Raw genomic sequence first — 22,424 nt, 5'->3', positions numbered from 1 at the left:
CTTCTAAATAACGAAACAGAAATTCCTTATTATCCTTACTATGCTTAGTTTCATTCCATTGCAATTGCCTTTGTTAATCGCATTAGTTCAATAGCGGTAGGCTACTTAGGCAGTTTTGACATCAGTAAACACATTCATTTATGTAACGAAATCCACTGATCTATAGATCAGCTGGCTAGCTAACAGAATGACAGTATACTGTCATTCTGTTAAGCAGCTGAATATCAGTTGTAAAGGCGAATTCGCTTCTTAATAACAAAACAGAATTTCCCTATTTTCCTTACTACTTACTACTGATTACAAATCAGTGACATAATGGGTTTTTTTAAGGCATAAACACCAAATTCACATATGAATATATATTTCAATGTTAAAAAAAATCTGGCTTGGAAATTCCGGTTGCTCAAATTCGAGCCAATTAATGTATATCTTAAAAAATGTTAGCCTAAAAAAGTCGAGCCTATCAAATTCGAGGCGAAAAAAATCAGCTTGCAACATCTGGGATAGCAAGGATAGGTAGAGTGTAACAGGTTAGAAAAGCAGTTTGAATAATTGCACAACATATTCTGTTACGTGTATTTCAGTTTCTTTTCTATTTTGAAATCACAAGCACACTGGTATTGGGGGTCTCTGGTAGCCCTCCCTGTCTCCCCTTGTTTTGTCCCCCCCCCCCCTTCCTCTTTCCTGTTTGATATATTCTGGGAATGAGGTAGGCGGTTGAATTTCAGTCGGAAAAAAACAATCAAATTAATATTGCCTTTAAAAATAGTCATCTATGTTATTATCTATCTTCTTACAACTGATTATTAATATGTGTATAATATATCTGAACTATTTTGAGAAATATCCCTGTGACATATGGTTTATATGTTTTTCTCTTTTGCTACATGTGGGGGCTAGCATTAAGAGTGGAGCTAGCAAACGGGAGACTCACCAAACTTTGTTTCTGTTGGTGTGCTTACACAGGTGTGATAACGTTTTAATTTACCTTTCTTAATATAAATGTTACATATCTCTTTCCTGTTTGATATATGCTGGGAATGAGCATTAAGAGTGGAGCTAGCAAACGGGAGACTCACCAAACGGTGTTTCTGTTGGTGTGCTTACACAGGAAATAAATATAACGTCTCAACAACGGTTGTCCACGGGTCACATTTATTACACAACGCAGAAGTTACGTCTGTTACAAGAGCAATCAAGCAATAAAGAGAAAACGCATGATGACTACCAGGGAAAACAACCATGCTTCGGTGACAGCTCGTTAAAGAGTATGATATGGGTTTAATGTTTGGGACCTTTAACATTAACTGGTGTAAAACATATCTATCACAACCAGATTCTATGTGGTTTCACATACCTAGACATCTATTTTAAAAAAGTAGGAGGGCTTGATTTTTTTTTCAATGTGATTTTGAGGTGACCAAAAATGTTATTAATTAAATTACATTATCAAACTTCCACAAACAAATTTTCCAATATTGGAAAATGATATTTACCCATAACCTTTATCCCCATGGATCAACCTTATGGAACAATAGGGTCATTGTAATCAATAGGAAATCATTGTTTAAATATGATTGGTATGAAAAGGGCATTGTGTTTGTGAATGATGTTATAGATGATAATGGTAACTTTCTGGAATATAAAGCTTTCTTAGACAAATATAATTTAAACTGTACTTGTAGAGAATACAACAACATCTTGTACTCGCTGTGAAATATTTTACTGTTGATTGTTTTTCTTCAGGTACACTCTTGCACTTTTTGAGTTTCATGTTGTAAATGTAATGTAAATGTACCAACTTTACCAAATGTAGTTATTAATGATTGTACTTTATTTGACAGTAAATGTACGCCTAATAATAAATATATTAGTGATGCTTTGGAATCTAAATTATTTTTTTATTATAACAGAGGATTGTGCAATATGGTTGCATTGTCCATAGAAAAAAAAACATTTTAAATTCATTAAATGGCCCATTTCCCCAAAAGTCAAAGACACTCACTTTAAAATAATTTATAAAATATATCCGGTCGCTGACTTTCATAGAAAAATATCCAAATTTGATGTAGACTCTGTATTTTGTGAGGTGGCTGATGATACTCTGGAACCATGATTCGGTGAGTCAGATGTAATAACATTTTTGCATTGAGGCTCGATTGCTCTCTAAATAATTTTATCTTTTAACTGCTCTGCGCCCTCTAGTGACATCCTGAATATGTGACTGTCACACTGTGATTTCCACACACTATTTTAATTCCCGATTTCCATGTATAAGCACATCAAGGAAAATCAGATAACTGTTCTTTTTTTCGTTTTCTATTATCAAAACAAAAACCTGAAAATGGGTCGTTTCCCAATTTTGGTTTTCTCATTTCAAAACAAAAATCCGTTGGCCGCAAAGTACACGGACCAGTGTGAAATCCCTGTTTACATTTTATTTGTACCATTCCTTTATTCATTCATATCATGTGTCAACTTCGTGGGCACACAGAGGCTGCCCAGTACCCATGGCCATACTTTTATAACTGTTATTTTTATGTTGTTGAGATGGAGAAACTGAAAACAGAGTTTAAAACATGGTCTGTTTACTGTTTACTCAAAGCTTTCTTTTATATTATCAATGTTTTTTACATATTTTGTGTCTTACAAATTGTGTAAATAAGCAGAAAAATATGAGTACAAAATGTTATATTATACATTCTTTATCATTGGGTGTGGATAGCTCTGACAAGGCGCAACCTATATTCTCTCTCATATTTCTTATTATTATTAGGCTATTATTATTTTCCCACCCCATCCCTCAATTTTTGCACTACAATGTTGGAATCAAAATGTGCGTCTTGGTCCTGAAAGCGTCGCTTGTATTGGATTTTACGTTGTTTCACGGTTTAGGTTTAATTTAGGTTTTTGTGGAGAAAAGTGAAGCTAATGGTTGCTAACTAGCCAGTCACTAACTTCACAAACGTCACAACATCACAAACCCACGCGCGATTACCTATAGTAGAACAATTAGTTAAGCAGCTTGTTAACTTCTGGGAGATAGTTAGGCTAGCTACCTTAAACGGCAAGACAGCTGCAGAAACGCCACAGGCATAGGCCAGGGCTGCGTTTCCCAAAAGTATCATAAACCTAAATTGATTGTAGAATCCATCGTACGATGTATCTTAGTTTTACGGGCCGTTACCCAAAGCCAAGCTAAAGAGGCTCTTGAAAATGCTCGTAGATTAACAAGAGCTCCAGAGCAGTCGTAGATTGCTAAATGCATTTTAAGCAAAGAGACTCAGTAGACACCAGTAGACCGACCCTAAAAACAAGGCTACATGGGTGCGAGATGAAAAAGGATAACTCTTTATATATTTTATTTATTATTTTCTATAATTTTTACTTAAAAATTAAGCAAAAAATGTTAAACTGTACTACACATGCCTTTAATCAAATGTTGTGCTAATTACGTAAGCATTTCATAAATACATCACGCTCAAGGCTGGATTTACCATTAGGCTTGACTGGGCTCCAGCCCATGGGCCCCGCCAAGTAGGAGGCCCCGCCCGTTTCCGCACAGCGGATAGTGATGGGAAGTTCGGATCCTTTTACGGACTCGATTCTTTGAATCTCGTTCATTAAAAGGAACAAATCTTTTTCGAGTCATTCGTTCATTTCAACAGGTTCACACTAACATTTACCAATTATCACGGCAAACAATTACGCTGCACTGAACTGTAAGTAAAGTACAATAATAAAAATAAAACTACTGTCTGTACTTGGTGCTGGACAGTTGGAAACAGTGAGTACCTTACCTCAGCCTGCATGTAAGTTACAGACAATAATCCAGTTTGATACGTTGATTTAGATTGAATTATGGCCGTTAAATGATAATCTATAGATACAGACTTTATTATCCCCATCATGAAGGGTAATTTATTTGAGAAGCTTGCACACACACACACACACACACACACACCAAGAGGCAGCCCCCCCAGATTCCTGCCGCGCCCCCCCCCCCCCCCCCTAGCTCCTTCTGACTTCAGCCAAAAAGGTTACATGTTGAAGCTATGAAAAAGTCTGTTAGTGCTTTCAGTAATATGCCTTTTTTTTTTTTTTCCCCCAGTGATTGTCTGGTTGATAATCGGCAACGTAGGTTAGAGCTCCGCCTCCACGTTTACCGATAACAGTGAAATCAACCTCGAATCTCTTGCCACTCACTTGTTCTCGAAGTTTGTATATCGGTCTTTTGTGGAATGCTTTTGACTTGTGCTGTCAGTTATTAACGGCGTTAACGCAAACCCATTTTAACGGCGTACATTTTTTTATCACACGATTAACGTTCTTTTTGGCCAAGCAAACGTTTTTGTTTTTTTTCACATGCTGTTGCAGCAACTACTGATGTTATGTGATGTGCGATTAATTGCGATTAATCGCAAGTTAACTATGACATTTATGTGATTAATCGCGATTACATATTTTAATCGTTTGACAGCACTACTTTTGACGAATAGTAAAGTGTAGCAAAAGGTGCTTTATGTTAAACCCTGTAATTTCATACTTCTGTTTCAGTTGTAATCTTTATTTGTTTTTATAGAAGATACACGGGTTAGTAAGACGTTAACAGTACAGTAGTCTTTTAGCTTGGTTAGCCATCGATTGTTCTTTGCGTGTGTGTTTCTACAAAGAAAAACCTTTTATCATGCATCGATTTCTGATCCCCAAACCGTCTACTACTGTCCCTGCGACAAGGGATATTAAACTCATACTCCAGAGCAGGCAGAGTGTGCTGGTCCTAGCGGAAGCACTTCCCAGTCTCTAGGTAGGCCTACCAACATTACTGCTGCTGTAGGTGAAGGCGAGCATGGTTTGAATGACAGCACTCCAATGCAGCCTGTTCTACAAACGTACCCCATGCACATTTTCAGCCAAGGTCCTAGGCATCGCTCTCAAACTTGGTTAGAGTACTCAGCCAAGCTAGATGCATGTTTCTGCTTCCCCTGTCGACAATTTGGAGCCAGAAATGATAAAGACATCACCTTCAGAAGACAAGGTTTTACCAATTGGAAAACGGCTATATTTATTTTACATAAAGCTCAAAAAACTATTTTGCACTCAAATAAATGCCCAAAAATTTCACTCGCGCACTGCGCACGCTCGCATAAACTGTGGAGGTCCTTATCCAGCATCACATCAAACGCAGGATACATCATAGGTTTGGGCTAAGCCCCGAATGTTTATAACGTCTGGCTCCGCGCCTGATTAACACTCGGATAGTTTAAGCAGACTCAAAAAATTTAACATAAAGGTAATATAAAAAAGAATACGATCCCTTTCCGTAATCATGATACCCCAAATTATCAATGATAACAAAGTACATATGGTATACAAAACTGCAGTCAGATTTGGTGAGATTGCTAGCTTGGATGTTATCTTTACATATACATTGTCAGCTAGATAATCATATTGTAGCGTCAGCGCCCTTGGGTACCCAGCATGCAGTGCAGCATGCCAAAAAAGGGAATGAGTTGTGGAAAATATTTTGGTTAGAAAAGCGATGTGGGGGATTTCTGTTGTTGTGCTTGTTCAGCTAAATGTGTGTAATGTTATTGTTAAATAACTGAGATATCATTGTTGCGCTGTATAGTCTTATTTTTGTTCACTGTGCCTGGTAACTGAGATGTGGGTACTTTGCAATTTGGTAAGTAAATACATACCGTTACTCTGACCACCAAAATACTGTTAGACCTGTGCACTTCTAATCCTAATCCTCTAATATTCTGATGTACTTTCTACATGCATATTTGTATATTACTTTGGATAAAAGCGTCCGATAAAAGCGTTCCACAAACTTTTAACCATTGCCATATATTGCACCCTTGCCATTTTTGCACCCATGTCATATTTGCACTAAGCACCCTATTTGTATTTTTTATATTTTTTTATATTGTACATTATAGCTATTTAATACTATATATTTATTTTATTCTACATACCTGTGAAATAAAATTCTAGTGGCACTGTGTAGATCTGAATAATCAAGAGATGGCGGTTTCAATACAATTTATTTAGCTTGTACAATAGCATAAGATTAAACAAAGTACTTTATGATCAGTCATTACGAAGGACGTGCTAGCCACAGATCGTTCGCAAGAGTGATGAAGAACAACCATAAACTCGTGCTTTATATACACTTAGAACAAATGTCCTAATAAATGATCAATACATCAATGCAGTGGTCTCTGTGATTGGGTAGCACTGGTCAGTGACAGTTAAAACAATATAACCCCCCAGGCCAAGGGTCCAAAGTCTTTTGATGTCACAGCTCCCTCTCTAAATGAGGATAGTAAAGATACCTTTAATGAAACACAAACAGGACACAGGACACAATCTCCTTGGCCAAAAGGTCAGAGCTGCTAGATCAACTGATCCATCTAAACTTCTCCCTTTAGGCCACGGGAACTCAAGAATCCCCCAACCTCCGTGCCTCTTACTTCTTAATTAGGCATCATAAAAGAACACCATATACCTTAAGACCAACTGCTACATCCATTCTACAGAGCTTGCATCCTACAAAGCCCCAGTTCATTACATTACCTATCTATATAAAACACATACATTGTAACTATATTCTAAATTTCCACCACAATACCTGTCCCCTTAGTATTAGTTCATTAGACTTTGCACCTTTTGTATAGTATAGTTAGACTTGTTTAAACTTACACCACTTATTTAAGATGTACTCCTATATGTTGAATGTATGCACCCTCCTGCCAAAGTAAATTCCTTGTCTGTGCAAACTTTCATGGCGATTAAAACCCTTTCTGATTTCTGATAAATGAACAACATGCAAATGTGAATAGGCTTATTGTTGTCGGCACATTACAACACCAAAATGTTTGGAATGGAAAACCTTAATAGCGGGTTTTAAAGAGTTGTGGATAGGTTTGATGCTGTAATAATGTATTCTGTATTTATAAGGGACACACTCACCAACAAATAAAATAAAATACATTAAAACCAATAAGAGATATCCGTCATTGACCATTAACTTTATAGACTTCCACAAAATATTATACATCTACAAAAATACTATATAGCCCATTAGGCCAAATACAAAACTCATTTAGAAGTGCATTTTTTCAATCCTGAATCCTGTTTTCCAGTTGAGGAAAGTTGAGCAGAGATTTATGCTGTGCAATAAGTATCATTTCAAGTTTACCAAAACTTGTGAGCAGTTAGACATTTTCAACAATCTGCTTTGTAAATACCAGTTTTGTTTCTACAAACCGAATAATATGCGATGACTAGAATCATTAGCATAACCACTCAAGTACCTACAATTAAGGATTGAAATTCAATTAAACCCTCAAAATGAAATCATTTTATTCATTCAATCTGATTCGTTTTGTCACATCAGGTAATATGTTTACTTTCCTTTCCACGTGCGCATTCTCAGGATACTGAGCAAAGTTATTCGTACTGGTGGTCATGGTGAGTTGGTGTACAAAACAAAAGCCTAACCCGACTGCTGTCGTTCACAGATAATTTTGTGAACCTGGCACTTAATACAATAGGGAATGTCATCTAGTCCTTTATCTTTCAGCTACACTTGAATGAACCGATCTCAAGATTCAAGATTTTTATTTGTCACATACATGATTATACATGGTACAATATGCAGTGAAATGTGTTGTTGTACCTGCAACCACTTAAATAAAATAGAATAAAAGGATGCTAAAAAGAGACTGTATAAAAATATATAAATTAAAATAAATAACATAGCACACAGCAGTATTTCAACGCTTTGAGTTGAACAGACGGATGGCTTGAAGGAAGAAACTCCTCATCCTCTCTATGTTGGCTCTCTGGCCTGACGGCAGCAGGGAGAAGAGTGAGTTTCCAGGGCTGTCTGAGGATCTTCTCAACCCTCGACCTGCATCATTTGTGATCTTGCATAATTATTCGAAATACAGTAGCCTATTAGCACTTTAATGTATCAACCATGTTATTTTCCAAATAAATCAGTTGTCTGTTTCCATTGTGGTGCATTAAAAGCAAAGCAAGAATTGGCACCTAAAAGCAATAGAAGTAGGCCTACATTTGACGACCTTCCTGCATCCTCCTTCTCTTCATCATCCTCATCTCGACATTTCGCATGAGTCAAATAATATTCATGAACACACTTGTAAATGCATCATCATTCCGCGTGTGAACTTGACCCCCCCCCCTTCCCCCTCCTCCCCAGAGTTCAGCATTCCTCATCCGTTTTTGTTTATCGTGGTTTGGTCAAATACAGTCCTGTACGTGAAAAAGAAATGGTAAGTGAGTGACGGGAGTCAGATGGCTGAGCGTGTTTAAATCAAAGTAGAAACTAAGTTCAAGTTAAATTACGCTCTGGATAAGACCGTCTGCTAAATGACTAAATGTAAATGTAAGTGCACATCGAGGTCTCAGATCAAGCAATAAAAGTAAGCTAGTCATTTGTTCGCTGATGTTGTGGTGAAATGTGTTAAATCTAAGTAGAAACTAAGTTCAAGTTAAATTACGCTCTGGATAAGAGCGTCTGCTAAATGACTAAATGTAAATGTAAGTGCACATCGAGGTCTCAGATCAAGAAATAAAAGTAAGCTAGTCATTTGTTCGCTGATGTTGCTGGTGAAATGTGTTAAATCTAAGTAGAAACTAAGTTCAAGTTAAATTACAGCCCAAACACTAAACGCCAAGAGTGCTTGCTGTAGCTTACCTTTCTCTCCGCCTGCACGGACACACACTACGCCACACGGTTTTCCACACGGCCGCGCGCAGCGCTGGGCTGCCCCAGATGTAAAGAGCAGGTGTAACCAGTGCGTTAAAACGTGCCATGATAGCGAACAAATTCGTGGCTTCGTTCCTAAACTTGACGCCTCCTTTGGTCATTTGCTTCACCACAATATTAACGAAAGAGGGACACCACAACGTTAGGAAACAGATGACCACAAACACTATGATGCGCAGTGATTCCTTCTTGTTATCTCTCTCCGCGCTGGGCGCCTCGCGCTCCAACTGGTTTCTGGCTACGAAATATAACTTTATAGTCATCAGCAATTTCGTTATGACTATAATCTGTAGAGTAATTACAGCAAATGCGTTAATTTTTGTCGCTAAGTAGATTGGCACCATGTTTTGTACCGTGATGATAGAATACGTTTCTATCCAAGAAAATGCACATACTCCAATTACAAAAGATCTAGTGATGATGCGATTGTAAAAGAAAGGATGGCACACAGCAAAATAGCGGTCAAACTGCGCAAGTAGAAAAGTGAAAACATTAACTCCTAGAAATGAGGGCAAAATATAATATGTTCCATTTCTAGAGGGGTAACCTTCTTGGACGTCGAACAGACCAAGATAGTAAACTGAAAAGCCAGTTAGTGTATCGCTGATGCTTGTGTTCAGCATGAAGATGAAGCGGTTCTGTTGTCGCAAAGATTTTGTACTGAATATACCTATGACCACGGAACCCGCCAGGAACACCGCACTCGTGGCAAACAGAATATGGAAAATAAATATAAAGAAATCTTCTGGGTTGGTGAAAGTTACCGATAAAGGAACGGTTAAGTTGGAGAGCATGGTGACGCTACGTAAGAAATGGACTACCGACTAGTACTTATACTGGTTCCTGCAGGTGAAGGCGTTTTGAAAGTCTTGAACAACCCCCTGGAGACTCAATCTGGAGACTCAATTAACTTTAACCTAGCGTTACGGCCGCGATGCGACGGTCGGAGCTGATCGCGCCTGATCGCCTCCACTCTAGTCAATGGTGCAGTTCACACCGGACGCGCCGCGGCGCGTTTCAGATGCGACCCTCCGCGCAGCTTCGCGAGAGGTCACAGACGTCACAGAGGTCGCGTCCAAGCCGTAGGTAAAATACAAAATAAAAGTCAGAAAATCGGGGGCCTGTAAACAGGTAGGTAAGTGACATGGATGGCTTAAATTCGCCGTTAAAATCTGTTCATTATGTCCTCAGTTGTATGTAGCCTAATGTAATGCTGTAGGCCTACTGTTCTGTAATTGGGTAGCCTTGTTTATGCCACAAGTAAGCGCTACCTAATAGCGTGTATGTTATAGAGCAGCGTTTCCCAACAACCGGTCCGCGGACCGGGTACCGGGCCGCACAGAAAACATTTTATAAAATTATTTTCTTTTAAATGATTATCAGAGTCTGAAAGACATTTTATTCTGAAAAATCACCGGATTCTCTCCTTCTCCGCGGGCCTTTTCCCCTGAGCAAAAAAGCTCTGCAAAGACGTTTGTTTACTCATTTTTCTTCATTGAGCGGTAACTATCACATGCGTCTCTTGTACAAATAGGCCGTAAGGTGAACCCTGTTATCGTTTCAACCCGCTCCACAGTCTGGCATCTACACAATCTCAGCTCATAAAAAAGAACGAGTCCTGCTAAGCTACCAAAAAAAAGTTTGTCGCTGAAATTCCAGTCGATTGTCGATGCGTCTGTTTTATGCAGAACTAGTTTCTTCGGAGCGTAATAGGATTTTGGTGGCACGGTTCGACACGTGATCCTTCTACACCAATAAGGTAGCTGCTTTTTGTCAACATGGATGGATATGGTTGTCAAATACAGGATGGGACCTTGCACGTTACAGTGTTTCCTATGTTTATTTTGCAGTGGCGGCCCGCCACGACTACATTTCTGCCGCCATGGTATCAGAAATAGGGCTGTACAAAATTTTAGGAGGTCTATGTGATTGTTAGAGTGCATGTCGGAGAATAGCATGGATACGCGCTTCACAGCGCAGTTGAGATTGTGCCTCTTTGAGAAGTCATATAGTTAACTTGTCAGTTAATTTAAGCCTGTTATTGTATTAGTCTATATTCTTGCTAATTTAAATTAAGTTAACTGGTGATCTTCGTTGTTTGTATTATTCCCCTGCTAGCTAAATTAATAAAGACAGACAGACTTATGTCGTTGTTGTAACATTCATTCATTCATTCTTCCACAAATGAAAACACTGATCAACCATAAAAACAATCGTAATGAAAAATATGAAATATGATATATAAAACTGTACAAAACAGAATAAGGAATAACAGATTAAGGACACTCAGTCCTCACTGTCAGTGTCAGGACAGTTATCTTCCAGTTCCTCAGTTTCTTTTGTGTTGGCACAATTACAACAACGACATAAGTCTGTGCAACACAGTCCTGCAGAAAAACATGAACATCTGTTTGTCTCACACGCACTTTTGCAGCCGCAGTGTATCACATGCAAAACACTGTCAGGGGCCGAATTTCTGTTACGTGCAAGGTCCCATCCTCTATTTGCCAAACATATCCATCCATGTTGACAAAAAGCAGCTCTCGTTCTACACCTTATTGGTTACATAGACGCAACGATAATCGACTGGAATTTCAGCAACTAACTTTTTTTTGGTAGCTTAGCACGAATCGTTCTTTTTTATGAGCTAAAGATTGTGTAGATGCCAGACTGTGGAGCGGGAATCATTTTCTAAAACACTTTTCGTGGTTCACCTTGCAGCCTAAAAAGGCTCTGGACTTGTTTGCCATTAAGAAATGTTAGTTCTGCTTTTCATGCGGAAGGACTCTTGATTGGTTATTGGCAGGGCCATACGTCATACCAGAGGGAGAACGCGCATTGTTCGACTGTAATATGGGAGTCAGATGGCTGAGCGGTGAGGGAGTCGGGCTAGTAATCTGAAGGTTGCAAGTTCGATTCCCGGCTGTGTCAATTGACGTTGTGTCCTTGGGCAAGGCACTTCACCCTAGTTGCTTCGGGGGGAATGTCCCTGTACTTACTATAAGTCGCTCTGGATAAGAGCGTCTGCTAAATGACTAAATGTAATGTAAATGTAAATGTAATCTGTCGTGTTGCCGAAGCAGTAATTTAATGTCCATGTTGAGACCAAGTTAGAAACCCCTTCTTAGTTCGACGTGTGCGTCCATAAAATATGTAAGTTGTTTACCATGATTCTAATTCCATATATCAACCTGTGTAATATGTTCAGAGATGTTTAGCATTTATCGTTGGTGTTGGTGTTAAACGAGTGAAAGAATGCTAGCGTTTACTGTGTAATTAACGTTTGTGTTAGCTTGCAAATTACCTCGCATTGAGCCTGCATACGCATGCCATTTGTGTTTCTTATGGTGTAGCTACGTACTTAAGAATGTGTATTTACATGTTTAGGGCTTATTTTAGTTATTTACATGCATGTTGATGCCGTGAGCTGACTAGCCTGTTAAGTTAACATGTCAGCTAAATATGTGCACGCGGGCTACGTAATAGTTTGTCCTTATTGTTTTCTCCTTTGTTTCAGAACCACACATATACTACATACACCAAACACACATCTCAACTCCACATGTAACTTTAATACAAAGTGATTGCATCAATCTTGTCTCCTTATTGGATCATTTGTGCACCTCTCCTGCCCTGAAGATCCTGGCCCCAAAGCCATGTTCTGGCCGACACTCCAGATCGTGTGTGATGACAAAATATGAACAGTTCCTAAACAGTCTTGCCCCATATACAATTGTACACAACTATTAAACCTCACCCACATCTCTTCCTCTTGACACGTGATAGTTACCACTCAATGAAGCCTGTTTGAGACAACAACTCTGCCAGTGTTTTGGATGAAGGCTGAATATCCTGAGATCGCCACAAAAGCACTGAAAACCCTGCTTCCATTTCCAACATCCTTTGTGAAGCGGGATTTTCTGCCGTGACAGCAATCAAACAAAATCACAGAATAAACTGGAAATAAGGAACGCACATCGGGTTTTACTGTCGTAGCTTAGTCTCGTTCACACAGAACAGTGGGACTGACAGATCGAAAGCTAGTAACAATATAACGATGGAAAACCAGGCTAAGAAACGTAAAGATGGGGCTCAAAAATTAAGAGACAAAAAGACATCACATTCACAAGACAAGGTTTTACCAATTGAAAAACGGCTATGTTTATTTTACATAAAGCTCCAAAAAACTATTTTTCGCTCAAATCAGCACAAAAAAAAATCTTGCTTGCTACACGCGCTCGCATTAGGTGTGGAAGTCTCTAACTAGGATCACATCAAACCCAGAATGTGCCTCTCATAAGTTATGAGGGATGCACCCAACAATGGAAGAAGAGCTCTGGAAATATTGAGAGAGTATTATGCAGGGAGGGGAAAGCCCCACATTATCAACTTGAAGTTGATCGTTTGCCTTCAGAAGGCAAACAATGAAAGTGTAATGGACTATATAATCAGAGCAGAAACCGCCATCACAGAACTGCGGAACGCAGGTGAAACGTTAGGAGACGGCCTGCTAGTGGCTATGGTCTTAAAGGGATTGCCTGAGAGTTTTAAGCCATTCGCAATACATTTACATTACATTTAGTCATTTCGCAGACGCTCTTATCCAGAGCGACTTACAGTAAGTACAGGGACATTCCCCCCGAGGCAAGTAGGTTGAAGTGCCTTGCCCAAGGACACAACATCATTTTGGCACGGCCAGGAATTGAACCAGCAACCTTCTGATTAGTAGCCCGATTCCATAACCTCTCAGCCACCTGACTCCACAGTATATGCAAATAATACAGCCTGCCATATACATGAATGTTAAATCTGGTACCGTTTCTGGTTATCAGGGTGTCTTTATCTTCTTTAAGGACAACCGTAGCCCCACTCGTAGTTGCTGCCTTCACTGAGAAGATGCTTTGGGGGTAAGACGGTACGAACAAAGCGTCTCTCAGCATCGCTGAGACATCGCTGCCACAGTATTGATAACCAGACCCTCCAGGAATTCGCGATGTTGCGATCGTACCAATTCACGCGAATTCAACGATTCCCGCGAATTCAGCGCAACGTTGCAATTTTAACCAATCAGCGCAATTTTCCCGCAACTTTGACCAATCATCGTCGTCTCCCACAACTCTCCAGTAGGGGTTAAATCCAGTGTTGCGCCTGAACGCGTTCATTGAACGAAAGTTCATGAACTCGTTGATAATTTTGGAGAACGTGAACTGAACGTACTGTATTACTGCCTGATGAACGATACTGAGAACACGTTCATTCTGGTTTCTGTGAACTTTTTCACTCTTTTTAATTTCGTTCAATAAGGTGCCAGATTTCTAGAGACTTCCAGGTGAAAAACATACCGTTAACAGTCCTGTATCCAGGGTTGCCCAACCAGTCAATTGCTGCATGTGCTTTCTTCTACTGTCTATGCCTGGCAAGTGTGAGAGCGCCGAGTTGCGTAGAGGCCGAGAGTGGTATTGTAGACAGAGATTTCAATCTTTTTTGTTAAAAAAGGGAGATTCCTCCCTTCAATGCATGCGAATGTACATCCTGGTTGGATAAGGATTAAAAATGTGATATGATGAAAATTGGCATGTTGGTAAGGTTATTTATGGGACCATTTCTCAATGGTTTTATTCTTTGATGAATGTTTGTGAATTACTTAATTTTCAACCAATAACTCAATTAATATTACTCTCACCTAAAAAACACCGCAACTTTCATCGCAACTTTTTGGAAAAGCTCCCACGAAATCAGGAATTTTAGCCCGCAACTATCACAAAAAAGGCCCGCGAAATCCTGGGGGGACTGGATAACACCACGTTTGCAGAATTCAAGACTAAATTACGTACTTTTGAAGAGACAGAGAAGATAAAAGCAGCCGAATCGAGCAACAGTGTGATGAAGAATCAATGGAAAAGCGGAGGCGGCCCGCCAAGACGAGCGCACGTGGCTGGAACAAACACGACACAGAGATGGTGTGCTTCAAGTGTGGCACCAGAGGCTACCGAGCAAAAGGATGTCGACAGAAGACATGGTGTAGTCTTTGCAGAAGTGACACACACAAAGACATCACGTGTAGGCGTAAGAACAAGGGCCGGGTTTCCCAGATTCGTTAAGAAGCTCTTAACTCTAAGAGCTTCTTAAGAGCGTTCTAAGAGCTTCTTAAGAGCGTTCTAAGAGCTTCTTAAAAGCGTTCTAAGAACGTTAGAACGCTCTTAAGAAGCTCTTAGCGTTAAGAGCTTCTTAACGAATCTGGGAAACCCGGCCAAGGACAGTAAGGACAAAAAGCATGGTGCGAGTAAAGTCTCAGAAGATGCCGACGAGGATTAGTGGTCAAGAAGAGAGACGGAGGGATCGGTAACCAGCGGCAGCCTGCACGCAGCATCCAGGAGAGGGGTCTGATGGTGGACACGGGGGCTACCTCTCATATCATCACAGACATAACCATGTTCAAGAGTTTCGACTGCGCATTCATGCCAGAAACTCACAGTGTCGAGCTGGCAGACGGCAACCGGAGCAGCGGGGTCGCTCAGCAGAGGGGAAATGCTGAGGTTTCCCTCATCGACAGCAGAGCACAGCGACGCAAGGCGATGCTGAGAGACGCTTTGTTCATACCGTCGTACCCCCAAAGCATCTTCTCAGTGAAGGCAGCGACTATGAGTGGGGCTACGGTTGTCTTTAAAGAAAAACACCCTGATAACCATAAACGGTACCAGATTTAACATTCATGTATATGGCAGGCTGTATTATTGGCATACTGAAGCTGATAAGCGTAATGCATGTCACGACATACAGACATGGCATGAGATATTAGGCCACTGTAACTATGACGATGTTCTTAAGTTGCAGAATGTTGTTGAAGGTATGCAGATCAAGGGCAAAACGGGTAGACCCGAACAAGAGTGTGATGTGTGTATTCAGGGAAAGTTTGCCCAAACCAGAAATAGGGACCCTGATACCAGAGCAAAGGCTCCCTTACAGATGGTACACACAGACCTTGCAGGTCCTGTAGCCACAGAATCGATAGATGGTTACAAATATGTGCAGTCATTTACAGACGATTACTCGAGCGCAGTGTTTGTATATTTTCTAAAGAAGAAAAGTGACACAGTACAGGCTACAGAAAAGTTCCTAGCAGATGTATCCCCTTACGGGAAAGTGAGGTGCATAAGATCCGACAACAGAACAGAGTTTACGTGCGGTGATTTCCAAACACTGTTGAGGAAAAACAAGATATTAGATGACTTCATGACTGAAGACAGTGATAGTGATGGGGTTCATATCACGGTAGACTACTGCTGCAGAGCGGTGTGTGGCATTCCACAGACATTTGGGGGAGCAATGGGGTCAGCTAACTCAAAAGAATGTTTAAAAGCCACGGATGAGGAAATCCAGTCCTTAAATGAGAACAAGACCTTTACCCCGACAGCACTGCCAATAGGCAAGAAAACAGTGGGGGGTAGATGGGTTTACTCTACCAAGACTGATGTAGATGGAAAAGACAAATACAAAGCACGGCTCGTGGCCAAGGGTTACAGACAGAGAATGGGAGTAGACTATGGGGAGACGTTTTTACTCACGGCAAACCTGACGAGTGTAAGGGTGGTGCTACAGAAAGCAGCACAGGAGAATTTACTCCTTCACCAAATGGACGTGAAAACAGCATACTTGCACAATCCCATAGACTATGAGATCTACATCAATCCACCAGAGGGTTATCAAGAGAACAAGGGTATAGTTTATAAGCTAGATAAATCACTTTATGGTCTTAAACAATCCGGGCGAAATTGGAATAGGGTTTTGCTCGATTGTCTAACTGAGGATAGGTTCACACAAAACCCAGCCGACCACTGTGTTTATGCCAAAGAGTCAAACGATGGGAAGGTGATCATAATCATATGGGTCGATGACTTGATAATTTCAGCAAGCAATAAAGAGAGACTGAAAAAGGTTTTAATATGCAAGACTGTAGGACCAGAGAAACACCCTGTGAGCAAAAGTATACTGAGGATGCAGTAAAGATGGAAGATGACAGGGTGTAGGAAGGGAGGCTGTAGGAAGTCTTATAAACTTGACAACTTGTACCAGACCAGACTTAAGTTTTGTAGTGAGCAGGTTATCACAGTACTTTGTTGAGCCTACAGAGGAGCAGTGGGTCACTGTGAAACACGTACTAAGGTATCTCAAAGGCACCGCAGAGAAAGGGTTAAGTTTTAGGAGAAACGACAGTGAGAAGATAGGTATACAGACCTACAGTGATGCCGAATGGGCGGCTGATACCAGTGACAGACGCAGTAGCACGGGATACTGTGTGAGCCTTAGTCAGAACAGCTCCCTGGTTTCGTGGAAGACCAGAAAGCAACCTACCGTTGCGTTATCCACATGTGAGGCGGAATATATGGCACTGTCTTCAACCATACAGGAGTGTCTATACCTAGAGCAGTTACTGGGAGGTATAGATAACTACAAGTACACACAAACTATAGTGCATGAGGACAATCAGGGAAAAATTGCTCTCGCCAAAAACCCTGTAAACAGACGGAGTTGTAAACATATTGACATAAAGTACCACTTTATCAGGTCTACTGTGAATGAGGGAAGAGTGACTTTGATGTATTGTTCTACTGATAACATGACTTCTGATGTAATGACCAAACATTCACAAATGTATTCTGTTTTCTTGTTTTCTTTTTGCTTAGAGTATAGCAACCTGAATACAAGTGGGGGTTAGTGATAGGTCGTTCGCGAATGAGCCGGCTATTTCTTGTAGGTGAACGTCGGGAGCTGGCTCGCATATCTGAAGAGCCGACTCTATTTTTTATAGATTAATATAGCCTATAAAATTAAATGATTATGAAATAATGAATTTTTATTTTATTTAAATAATTGACTAATTCAAAGAACAACAGCTAGATATAGTCGGCCTCGCCTCGACGCATAGCATCGGCTCCGGAACCAGTCTCCTTGAGAGGGGCTGGACTCTCTTTCACTCTGGAGTTGCCCTTGGTGAGAGGCGTCGAGCTGGGGTGGGAATACTTGTTTCCCCTCGGTTCGGCGCCTGTACGTTGGGGTTCACCCCGGTGGACGAGAGGGTAGCCTCCCTCCGCCTTCGGGTGGGGGTACGGGTCCTCACTGTTGTTTGTGCTTATCACCAAACGGCAGTTCAGAGTACTTTTTTCTCTGGGGGGGGTGCTGGAAAGCGCTCCTCCCGGAGATGCCCTCGTCCTCCTGGGGGACTTCAATGCTCATGTGGGCAACGACAGTGAGATCTGGAGGGGCGTGATTGGGAGGAACGGCCCCCCCGATCTCAACCCGAACAGTGTTTTGTTGTTGGACTTCTGTGCTAGACACGGCTTGTCCATAACGAACACCATGTTCAAGCATAAGGGTATCCATATGTGCACTTGGCACCAGGACACCCGAGGTCTCAGTTCGATGATCGACTTTGTAGTTGTGTCGTCGGACCTGAGGCCGAATGTCTTGGACACTCGGGTGAGGAGAGGGGCGGAGCTGTCAACTGATCACCACCTGGTGGTGAGTTGGCTACGATGGTGGGGGAGGACGCCGGTCAGGCCTGACAGGCCCAAACGTAATGTGAGGGTCTGCTGGGAACGGCTGGCAGAATCCCCTGTCAGAAGGAGCTTCAACTCCCACCTCCGGGAGAGCTTCGATCATGTCTCAGGGGGGGCCGGGGACATTGAGTCCGAATGGGCCATGTTCCGGGCCTCCATTGTTAAGGCGGCTGACCGGAGCTGCGGCCGCAAGGTGGTCGGTGCATGTCGTGGCGGTAACCCTCGAACCCGGTGGTGGACGCCGGAGGTGAGGGATGCCGTCAAGCTGAAGAAGAAGGCCTATCGGACTTTATTGGCTGGTAGGACTCCAGAGGCAGCAGATGTGTACCGGCAGGCCAAGCGGAATACGGCTTTGGCGGTCGCGGAGGCAAAAACCCTGGAGTGGGAGGAGTTCGGCGAGGCCATGGAGAACAACTTCCAAACGGCTTCAAAAAGGTTCTGGACCACCATCCGGCGACTCAGGAGGGGGAAGCAGTGCACTGTCAACGCTGTATATGGTGGGGATAGTGCGCTGCTGACCTCGACGGGGGACGTCCTGGATCGGTGGAAGGAATACTTTGAAGACCTCCTTAATTCCACCAACACGCTTTCCAATGTGGAGGCAGAGTCTGGGGACATCGGGGGCGGCCCTTCTATCTCTGGGGCTGAGGTTGCCGAGGTGGTTAAAAAGCTCTGCGGTGGCAGGGCCCCTGGGGTGGATGAGGTCCTTAAGGCTCTGAATGTTGTAGGGCTGTCTTGGTTGACACAACTCTGCAACATCGCGTGGACATCGGGGACAGTGCCTCTGGACTGGCAGACCGGGGTGGTGGTTCCCCTCTTTAAAAAGGGGGACTGGAGGATGTGCTCCAACTTTAGGGGATCACACCTCAGCCACCCTGGGACAGTCTATTCAGGGGTTCTGGAGAGGAGGGTCCGTCGGATTGTCGAACCCCTTTGTCACCGATTCTGTTCATAACTTATATGGACAGAATTTCTAGGTGCAGCCAGGGCGTTGAGGGGGTCCGGTTTGGTGACCTCAGGATCGGGTCGCTGCTTTTTGCGGATGATGTGGTCCTGATGGCTTCATCGGGCCGTGACCTTCAGCTCTCACTGGAGCGATTTGCAACCGAATGCGAAGCGTCTGGGATGGGAATCAGCACCTCCAAATCTGAGGCCACGACCGGAAAAGGGTGGAGTGCAATCTCCGGGTCGGGGAGATCTTGACCCAAGCGGAGCATACTGCATGAGGGAGGGCCGAGCCAACTCACACACTCAGTTAGAAGAGTAGTCGAAACTCGGAGGAGAGCCATAACAAATCAATGCATTTTTAAAGACATTGTGGTTAAGTATGAGATAAGAGTATGATTTCATTTAATAATTTAATTCAAATTGTTTTCACACCTATCATAGTCAAATTCATAGTTAAAACATTTATTTTTTAAAGAGCCGTTCGGGAGCCAAAAGAGCCGGCTCTTTTCAGTGAGCTGAGCCAAACGTAAAAGAGCCGGAATGCCCATCACTAGTGGGGGTGTTCAAATATGTTCATTATGTCCTCAGTTGTATGTCATGTAATGCTGTACTGTTCTGTAATTGGGTATATGTTTATGCCACAAGGAAGCGCTACCTCTATAGCGTGTATGTTATAGAGGACGCGTCAGCGTCATTGTTTGTTCCAGTTAATTTGCCGTAGTTCAATCAGAAGCTGTCTGACCGTGTCTGCAGCTCATATAATAAATATGCCAAGAACGGCTAAAAGGTGATCAATCTATATCGTCCACTCTTTTCCTCCGAATACAACGTTAGCTGCAACAACAGTGTAGCATAACTCAACATTCACTTTTTGGGTTGCAGCTGTAACGCGCCGCAGACGTGTCCAGTGTGATGGGGGTGTCAAACCTCCACTAAAAACAAGATTGGATGCGTAAAGATAATTCAAGATGAAAAAAAGAGCATTCTTTCTATATAGATATTTAAAGTTCAACTGAAACTGGGATATTTTTCAATGAACTAGGCTACACATGTCTAATCAAATGGTGTGCGAATAACGTAAGCATTTCATAAAAGTATCACTGATTGTAAATTCATGACACCTGCTAGGCTACATGCCTACATTCATGTGAACTATTATTAACCACATACGATATAAATTAACGATCATAATAATTATGATATAGCCTATTTTAATGTTTTGTGTACCAACAGTAAATTTTCTAAATTGTGTACCGTGATTACTCAATTATTTTATTTAACAAAAATGTTGAAGTTGCGACAGAACAAACACAATTCCACATCCGGGAAGCGTCTTAAGTAGCTCTTAAGAGACAGGTACGAACATTCTTGTTAAGAGGATGTTTGGGAAACGCATGTAAGAAATAACGATTGTTCGTTATTTCGCTCATAGAAAACAACTAGATCAATTGTTATTGGGAAACGATGGTTAGTTGTTAACCAGACGCGTCCGGTGTGAACAGGTATCTGAGTCCTTTACGGTGTAGGGATGTGTCGTTCATGAACAATTTGTTCATTTTGAATGAATCATTGGTATGACTCGGGAGTAACGAGTAGTCTCAGAGAGTGATTCTTTCATTTTCTCGTGGCTGACATAAAAAAATATATAAAAATAACAAAACGTGTATTTTGTGAACAAATCTCATTCACTTCTTACTATACTAAACCTAGCAGTCACGCGAAAGTGAATGAGGTAAACAAATCCTTTCTGTTTTCTCTTCGGAGCCTATGCAGGTCACGTGAAAAATTATCCAAAGACTCGTACCCGAAGACCCAGTCGCGAAATTAACAAATAATTTCCGTTTCCTCTAGCTACCAGTACTGAGCCTATGCAGGTCACGTGAAAAATTATCCAAAGACTCGGCAGATGAACGAATCATTGATCCAAAGACTCGGTTGGCAGAAGAACGAACACATATACACATTTATTAAAGATTCATTTTGAAAGGAAAAAAGTATTATGCTGAAACTTTACAACCACCAAAGTGTGAGTAAAAAAAAAAGTGTTTTTAGGAGAGAAAAAAACGATGTGTGCGCTATGCCCCATGTATGGTCAGAGGGGATTCAAACATGCAATAGCCTACCAAATAGGCAAAGGAATGCACCAGATATCGGGCCAAAGGTGCTGCTCAGCCAATGTAACATAGCGGCATGGAGATTGAATCTGTTCACATTTGTTACATACTGTATTTGTTCTTACAGCCGATATGGCCCAGTTTCCCAGACATGTATTAAGTCTAGTCCTTTTTCTCTTACTTTTGGATTTAGTGTCAATTACATTAAAAGTATTTTGTACATTCCCTGTGTTGGAAATTACTTGTATATTGCCATGGGTATTACCTGTGTTTTATTTCTTGAATAAGGCTACTCTGTGTACTGTCCAGCTGTCTTCAACCCTGTGTATTCCTAACCTGTTTTATTGTAATGTCATTTTGCTTGCTGTTGCGCCACAATTCATCCTTGGGTATACCCATCACATTGACAGAGGCTCTGCCCTTACCATTTTTGCTCTCACACTGCCATCTAGTGGGCACTTAAGCGATCTTAAATGTATACCTTTTTTAAAATGTGAATATGATATAGTATACAACATTTAGTCATTTATTTTTTACAAGCTAAATTATTTTCTCAGTAAGTAACCAGTAGCTTACAAAATAGCCTACAGTTGTTGAAAAAAACACTGCCAATTTATATTAGCTTATGCCAATCAAGATTGGTTGAATGGGTTTTCTCTCTTCAGAATCAGAATGGGTTTTAATCGCCATGAAAGTTTGCACAGACAAGGAATTTGCTTTGGCAGGAAGGTGCATACATTAAACATATAGGAATCGTGCAATGATCATTATCTGGTTTCCCCTCAGAAACAAATAAAGTGGTAGAACCCAATTTGGGGTTTTTAATTTTTTGAATATGTGGGGGATGTGTGTGTCCCCCCCCCCCCCCCCCCCCCCAATATATAGGAGAGTGGGGTGATTTGTGCCAGGGGGAAGTTGTGCCACCCCCTATTTCTAGGGAACCACAGAAGAAATTGGTTGTGTGACCACACATTTTTGAAAAGTCAGTCATTTTACTCATCC

General features: G+C 41.4%; 1 protein-coding gene across 1 annotated transcript; it reads right to left on the bottom strand.

The window, feature by feature from the left end:
* Positions 1-8,727: 8,727 nt before the first annotated feature.
* Positions 8,728-9,597, bottom strand: LOC136933061 (allatostatin-A receptor-like). Its single transcript, XM_067228442.1, has one exon. It carries the CDS (start codon positions 9,595-9,597, stop codon positions 8,728-8,730), a length of 870 nt encoding a protein of 289 aa, XP_067084543.1.
* Between the last annotated feature and the right edge of the window lie 12,827 nt (positions 9,598-22,424).

The sequence above is a fragment of the Osmerus mordax genome, chromosome 24, assembly GCF_038355195.1.
Source record: "Osmerus mordax isolate fOsmMor3 chromosome 24, fOsmMor3.pri, whole genome shotgun sequence".
NCBI lineage: Eukaryota > Metazoa > Chordata > Actinopteri > Osmeriformes > Osmeridae > Osmerus > Osmerus mordax.
The sequence above is the reverse complement of the archived record's forward strand: the minus strand, read 5'-3'. Positions and strand labels throughout refer to the sequence as shown.

Bases quoted from the DNA above. Each gene is read 5' to 3' on its own strand.
- LOC136933061 (XM_067228442.1), bottom strand. From the start codon at position 9,597: ATGCTCTCCAACTTAACCGTTCCTTTATCGGTAACTTTCACCAACCCA.